At 38.8% G+C, this 7,914-nt stretch overlaps 1 protein-coding gene across 2 annotated transcripts in view; it reads left to right on the forward strand.

Moving 5' to 3' along the window:
- Positions 1-7,914, forward strand: part of TMEM87A (transmembrane protein 87A) — a 55,839-nt gene that overhangs the window by 27,340 nt on the left and 20,585 nt on the right. For both annotated transcript variants that reach the window (XM_006831739.1, XM_006831740.1), the window contains exons 7-10: positions 93-210; positions 3,481-3,542; positions 4,341-4,524; positions 7,512-7,611. In XM_006831739.1, the coding sequence (XP_006831802.1) occupies positions 93-210; positions 3,481-3,542; positions 4,341-4,524; positions 7,512-7,611 (464 nt within the window). The remainder of the gene's footprint in view (positions 1-92; positions 211-3,480; positions 3,543-4,340; positions 4,525-7,511; positions 7,612-7,914) is intronic.

The following is a 7,914-nucleotide window of genomic DNA, read 5'->3' on the forward strand; positions in this document are numbered from 1 at the left end:
AACTGACTCAACGGCACTTAACAACAACAACAACAACATTCTAAATTCTTAAGACTTGATGTTTGCTGGTTTGTTTGTTTTTTCCACGCTAGGTAATGCATGAACCATTGAAAACGTGGCAGGATGCACCGTACATTTTTATTGTACATATTGGGATTTCATCTTTAAAGGATTCATTGAAGGAAAATTCACTAAGTAATCTTTTTACCAGTAAGTTGTTTGTTTCTTTTCTTTTTAAACATTTGTGTTAAAGTCTCTGTTGTGGGTATAATGTACTGCTGTAATGGATAGTATAAAATTGCTTTAAGAGGAGGGAGCAGTTTATTATGAATGTGTGTTGTGAAGTGGAAGAATTGGGTTTGTTGTTGTTAAGTACCATAGAGTTGGTTCTACCTCATAGTTACTCTGCACAGGGTTTCCAAGGCTATAAACCTTTACGGGAGCAGAATGCCTCATCTTTCTCCCGTGGAACAGCTGGTAGTTTCGAACTGCTGACCTTGAGTTTAGCAGCCCAATTCGTAACTCCTATGCTACCAGAGCTCCTTAAGAATTGGGTTACGGGAAGTTAAAACATTTTCTGCATCCAGTGTATACCAGGCCTAGTCCTAGGCACTTCACATTTGCTTTCTTAGATTGTGTACATTAGATTTCTGTGTGTTTTTTCCTTTGGTCCTCCTGCATTTTGAAAATTGATACATCATATCACCATTCTTGACTTGTTAAAATGTTTGCACCTAGTTTTCTAACTTACTAATATCAGGCGTTTTTCTTAGTCTTTTCCTTTCTACATCACAGTCCAGTTCATGAAGTTTTACCTGGAGTTTTGCAGTAACTTTATCATTGGTCTTAATTGTTATGGTATTTTTTTTTTTTTTCCCTTCCTTCTGCTTTGCAATTTCTTTACCGCGTCTGTTTTGTCAAGCCTCACTGTCTTGCTTATCTAGTGCTACTATAACAGAAAACCACAAGTGGATGGCTTGAGCAAACAGAAATGAACTTTCTCACCAGTCAGAGGCGCTAAGTCTGAATTTGTGGTGCTAGCTTTTGTGGAAGACTTTGTCTCTCTGTACGGTCTGGAGGAAGATCTTGTCTCTTCAGAGCTTCTACTCCTGGGCAGTCTTCATGTGCTTTGCATACTCCTCCTGTCTCGTGTCTTTGCTAGCTTGTCAGATGGCAAAGACACGTGGAGATCTCCAGTGAACCCAGAAGCAGAAGATGAAGAGATGAAGACCTTCCTTCAGAGCAGTCAAAGAAAGAAAGCTTTCTTCTGGTAGAACCAGCACTCTGAATTTGGACTTTTAAACTCTTAAAGTGTGAGAAACTAAATTTCTGTTTCTAAAGTCAAAAAAAAAAGAATGAGTCAAATAACCTTCTATACTAATTCTACTTTAGTAATAAGACAACCCATTCTCAAATGAAATTATAATCAGGTCATAGAAGTTAGGATTTACCACACTTACTTTTGAGGGGATCAATTCAATCCATAACACGTAATATATAGAAACAATGATGGCGACCTTCTTTATCTTGTTCCTGACTTGGCAATACTGGTACAATCTCCATTAAGTAAGTATGATATTCAAATATTCTTTATCTGCCTAGTGTCATGATTGAATTGTGTCCTCCCAAAATATGTGTCCACTTGGCTGGGCCATGATTTTTGTTTTTGCAGTATAGTAAGTAGTTTTGCAGCTATAGTAAGGGGTTAGGTTGGGTCCCAGCTCTGATTGAAGGTAAGGAGACTTTCCCTAAGGTGTGGCCTGCATCACATTTATCTTATAAAAGATCAAAGACAGAATCAAACAGAAAAAGACCCACTGGTTCTGTGGGCTAATGCGTCAGACTGCAAAGTCATTTGAACTTCTAGGTTGGTGGTTCAAGCTCACCAGCTGCTTCTTGGAAACCCTATACATGGTCGCAGTGGGTTGGAATCAACTCGAAGCACTTAACAACAACCACCACCAAGAAAAACAGCCGAGAACAGTGAGTCCTGTTGACCTGGGGTCCCTGTGCTGAGAACCTCCTAGACCCAGGGAAAGATTGAGCTCACCTCTCCCTCCAAAAAAAAAACAGCATAAAAAGTGGTGCACAAAAGCGAGGGAATTCAAATAAGTCGATCATTGTAATGAATTCAGTCAAATTGCTTTTTACCTGTAGCATTTATATACAGTTATATCCTAAATTTTATAAACAGTAATATTTATAACGTTAATTTAAAAATATGTGTGGCATACACACAGTTTAGCATGCATTTACTATAGTATCAACATGGGTAATAATTTAATACTAACATTGTTTAGTGCTGTTGAGTCAGTTCCAACTCACAATGACCCTGTATAGGGTTTCTAGGGAACACCTGGTGAGTTTGAACTGCCAACTTTGCAGTTCAAACCGACCTTGCGGTCCAAGGCTTATCGTACAGGGCCACACCAGAACTCCTAATACTAACATCATCATTTTCTTTAAGTACCAGCGAGTCATTTCCAAGCCATAGCAATCCTATATAGGATTTTTGATGAGCAGCTGGTGGGTTTGAACCGCTTGACTTTGTAGTTCAAACTGACCTTATGGTTGAGTACGTTATCTTGCAGCACCACACCAGGACTCCTAATACTAACATAGCAAACATTTAAAAAAATAATGAAAATATTAATATTTGTCTGGCACAAAAGTTTTAATTTATGTATCAAGTAAGTTGTTCTTGATTGTACAGGGTGCAGTGCTTGGTATTGCTGTTACGTATGCAAAATAAAGTACTGGGCAGGTTAAGAAGATGCAAAATATGTCTGCCAAGAACACTACAGTATGGTTATCAGAACATTACATAAGCTTGTGTAAGGGAATTGAACAGTTCCTTGAGGAACAAAATTAAATATATAATTATAAAAAATGATATAAATGTCTTTTACTTTCCATTTCCCATCAGACTGACTTTCTTTTAACTGATTGGTACTGTTTAAAAAGAAGTTACCTCTTGGGTAGCTAAGACACACACACATAACTCAGATCCCATTTGAATGTGTGAGTAAGCAGAGGAGGGGGCACCACAACTATTAAGTGTTTTGGGCTTCCCCTGCTCTTTCTGGCCCTGAATGAAGAAAAGAGGTTCTGTACTTTTCAAAGTATATTAGTGATGTGAAAAAAAGAACATATGAAGCACGTTTGTAGTTTAGAAGAGGTGGAGACTAGCTGGGAAGGTTAGAGAAGGCATTGTAGAGGAAATAGCGTTTAATCTAGGCCTTAAAGGATATTTTCATGAGAACAAAAGGCCTTTTCCACTTCAGATAATGTTTGGGGCAGAGGCGGGGCTGTGCAGGACATGGTTTGAACTGTGAAAACACTTGATGAAATGCAAAGTGCTGTTGGCATGTATTATAGTATTTTCCAGGATTTAAATTGTTCAAACTAAATGATCTAATAAAAGACAATGGTCTCCATTTCTGGCTTCATTAAATTTATTCTGAGGATTGTGTTTTACAGTGACTGTTGAAGTGAAGGGTCCCTATGAATACCTCACACTAGAAGAATATCCACTGATGATTGTGAGTTTATATTTTTAAACCTCAAGATGAATTAACTTCACTTGAAAAATTGCCTAAGTGTTGTGGCAGTATTCAATTTTCAAGAATTGTTAGGAGCATTTCAGTAAATGTTGCTTCTAGTTTTGAACTTCTTACTAGAATAAGACCTTTGGAGGGTTCATTGAATTTCTCTGTGGCTCATTTTCTCCTCATTATAATGAAGGGGTTGATGACTTGTGAACTTTAAGCACTGGAAAGCACCTCAGAGGTCAGCTCATGCTTTCTAGGGCCCTGTAGTTCCTAATCCCACCTAAAGTTAACTAGTAACAGATCTTCATTGTTTGTTTTTCATTGTTGTGTTTAAGAATATTTTCATTGTTGTGTTTATGAGAATAATTTATTTTCTGATTTCCTTTGTTCATGAATGATTTTTACTTTCTTCCTCTTTACCCTTTTATGGTTTTCCCATTTTGTCATGTTTCACTTTCTCCAAACGTTTCCTACGACTCCTGCCATACCTTTTCTTCTTTCTCCGTGTCGTCTTCTCTTACACAGTTATAGATCGTGAATTGAAAAAGCTCTTTCAGTACAGGAGAGGGCAGTCACTTGACGATAAGTCTTAATGTGTCCCTCTGCTCAAGAGAAGACAGTTGTTTTGTATTACTATTGAAATGTAAAGGAGTTATTTTAATAGAAGGTTTTGTTTTTTACTTTTTTTTAGTGGTTTGTTAATAAGATGATATATTGAAACAGAGTCTAGATAGATACTTGGCTCTTGTCCCTAATTTTCTTTTTTATCTCTTCTCCACCGGATGATAGTTTTTCATGGTGATGTGCATTGTATATGTCCTGTTTGGTGTTCTCTGGCTGGCATGGTCTGCCTGCTATTGGAGAGATCTCCTGAGAATTCAGTTTTGGATTGGTGCTGTCATCTTCCTGGGAATGCTGGAAAAAGCTGTCTTCTATGCGGAATTTCAGAACATCCGATATAAAGGAGAATCTGGTATGTAGCCAAAGAGAATTTGCTGTTTTTGTGAGTGATTGACAGGTCATGGTAGTGGTGGCTGTGTGCCATGGAGTTGTTAGTTCTGATTCATGGCGACCCTGTATAGGATTTCTGAGGCTGTAAATCTTCATGGGAGCAGAAAGCCTCATCTTCTGCAGAGCAGCTGGTAGATTTAAGCTGTTGACCTTGAGGTTAGCAGCCCACTCATAACCCCCTACACTACCAGGGCTCCTGTCCGACAAAGAAAATATGTGAAAATTTTTCTGAGTTCAGCAGTCATAAAATAGATCTAGCTTTTCAGTTACATAATTATTAACATAAGCAGAATCACTGTGGTTTTGACTGTTTTTAATCTCATAATTTTTGGGTTCGTGATATAAGAATTACTGATTTGAAGTGCTATCGAGTCGGTTCTGACTCATAATAACCCTGGATAGGGTTTCCAAAGGCACTCTGGTAACATAGTGGTTATGAGTTGGGCTGCTAATCTCAAGGTCAGCAGTTCAAAACTACCAACGAACGGTTCTATGGGAGATGAGGCTGTCTGCTCCCATAAAGATTTACAGCCTCAGAAACCCTTACAGGATCGCTGTAAATCAGAACTGGCTCCACGACACACAATCACCACCACCATAGGGTTTCTGAGGACTGGTTGCTAGATTGAACCACTGACCTTGTGATCGAGTGCTTATTCTACAGCGACACAGCAGGACTCCGATATAAGAATAATGTTATGGAAATATATTCATAAAGTTATTTTAAATATCAGTGGCCATTTTGGGAAAGATTCTTACTGTCCTCTACTCTTAGTCCACATTGATTTGTAAGGTTTTATTGTTTTGTACATCTAAGGAAGAAAGTATTCCCGTAAAGATTTATAGTCTTGTAAATCTTGCTTGCTGAAAGTGAAGAGGGCTTAAAATGTTTGCAGATGAAGATCAAAGACCACAGCCTTCGGTATGGATTACATCCCAATGTAAAGAAAACAAAAATCCTCACCAATGGACCAATAAACAACATTCTAATCAATGGAGAAAAGTTTGAAGTTGTCAAGGACTTCACTTTTCTTGGATCAACTATCAACACACAGAAGCAGCAGTCAAGAAATCAAGCGATATATTGCATTAGGGAAATCTGCACAAGACCTTTTGAAAGTTTTGAAGAGCAAAGATGTCAGCTTGAGGACTAAGGTGCGCCTGACCCAAGCCATGGTATTTTCAGTAACGTCATATGCATGCAAAAGCTGGACAGTGAATAAGGAAAACCATAGAAGTATTGATGCCTTTGAGTTATAGTGTAGGAGGAGAATATTGAAAGTGCCATGGGCTGCTAAAAGAACCAACAGATCCATTTTGGAAGAAGTGCAGCCAGAGTGCTCCTTGGAGGCCAATACGGCCAAGCTTCATCTCTCATACTTGGGACATATTGTCAGGTGGGAGCAGTTGTTGGAGAAGGACATCATGTTTGATAAGGTGGAGAGTCAGAGAAAAAGAGGAAGACCAACCCCCAACGAGATGGATTGGCCAAGTGGCAGCATCGATGGACTCAAGCATGGCAACAGTAGTGAGGTTGGCCCAGGATCAGACACTGTTTCATTCTGCTGTGCATAAGGTCTCTATGAGTTGGTACCAACTCGATGGCACCTAACAACAACAAAAACTATATAGGAGCTCTGGTAGCATAGTGGTTACAAGTCAGGCTGCCAACCTCAAGGTCAGCAGTTCAAAACTACCGGCGGTTCCGTGGGGGAAAGATGAGGCGTTAAGCTCCCATAAAGATTTACAGCCTCGGAAACCTTGTATAGGGTCACTGTGAGTTGGAACTGACTCCACAGTACTTAACAACAACAAACCATATACAGTATCACTGTGTGTCAAAATCGACTCAACAGCGCTTAACAATCACCACAACAATTTAATTTTGAATTTGCTCTGGTAGCACAATGACTCAGTGCTCAGCTGTTCACAGAAAGTTTGTTAGTGTTCAAACTTGCCAGTCGCTCCATGAAAGAAAGATGTGGCAGTCTGCTTCTACAGATTTACAGCCTTAGAAACCTTTTGGGACTACTACTATGTCCCCTTGTGTCCTTCAGGATCACTAAGTTGGAATCGACTGGAGGGAAATGGGTTTAGGTTTGGTTTATTTATTTGCAAGATGTAATTACTTGTAAGACACAACCTGATGTCAGACATGTTAAAATGTAAGGGATTAGTGCATCTAATAAATTATAAAATACAGAGTAACAAGAAAATTGAGGGATGCTTACGGTTTAGTAAGGTAGCTTGATAATGACAGAAATCGTGTGATACTGAAGCTTTTTGCTATCTTCAGTTTTCTCTCTTTATACCATTTGATTAGTAATACTTATTGTCAAAGATATACTGATTAAATCTTTCCTTGGTCTTTGAAAGGGCGTTAGAAAAATAGAAGGTGTCCTTTGGTACTGTAGGATAAGCAGGGGAATGTTAACCACAAGGTTGGTTGTTCAAATCCAGTAGCAGCTCCACAGGAAAAAGGTGAGGCTTTCTGCTCCAGAAAAGATTTACAGCCTCAGAACACTATACAAGGTTACTATGAGTCAGAATTGACTTGGTGGTAATGAGTTTGGTTTGGCTCAAATAATAGAAGTGGAAATTGAGTTAAAAACTGTGTGTGTGTTTGGGATGCTTTTCTTTCATATATATATATTTCAAAAAATTCTCTAAGATGATATCGATGGCCCATATGAGGTAAGATATTCTGCCAGGGTTTTAATGGGGTGTGAGGGAAGTGGATTGAGCACACCCAGATTAGTATTATACACAGGTTGCACCATCTTACCTGGTATCTACTTGAGTATTTTTAAAAATTGCAGAAGTGTTCTTTTAAAAATAGAACTAAAACTAGTGCTTATTCTGAAGAGTGCTATTGATATACACTCCCATACTAAAATTGTACCTTTTACTAAGTCTAGATTACAGTGTTCTCTCTCTTTTTTCTGATAGTTCAAGGTGCCTTGATCCTTGCAGAATTGCTTTCAGCTGTAAAACGCTCACTGGCTCGAACCCTGGTCATCATAGTCAGCCTGGGCTATGGCATAGTCAAGTAAGTATTAACTTCGTATCTGGAAAAGCGTATGAAAATTCTGATTAAATTGAAGCAATATTATTGCAGGTTCCCAATGTAGTAGTTCTGACAGTTAATCTAAGAAATAGTTCTGAGGTAGGAAATTTCCTGTTGAAAGGACGGGCAGATCAGCCTGGAGTGGCTAGAAGAACAGAAGATACTTCTTGAAAGAAAGATCGACAGGAAAAATACAAAACAATATAGGCAGACCGACTGATTACTAAAAGAACGAGCAAGTTGCTTGCCCAGGAGATATCAAGGCAAGTGGTCAGGTCCCCTCAG

The sequence above is a fragment of the Chrysochloris asiatica genome, unplaced genomic scaffold (genome assembly GCF_000296735.1).
Source record: "Chrysochloris asiatica unplaced genomic scaffold, ChrAsi1.0 scaffold00004, whole genome shotgun sequence".
Classification (NCBI taxonomy): domain Eukaryota; kingdom Metazoa; phylum Chordata; class Mammalia; order Afrosoricida; family Chrysochloridae; genus Chrysochloris; species Chrysochloris asiatica.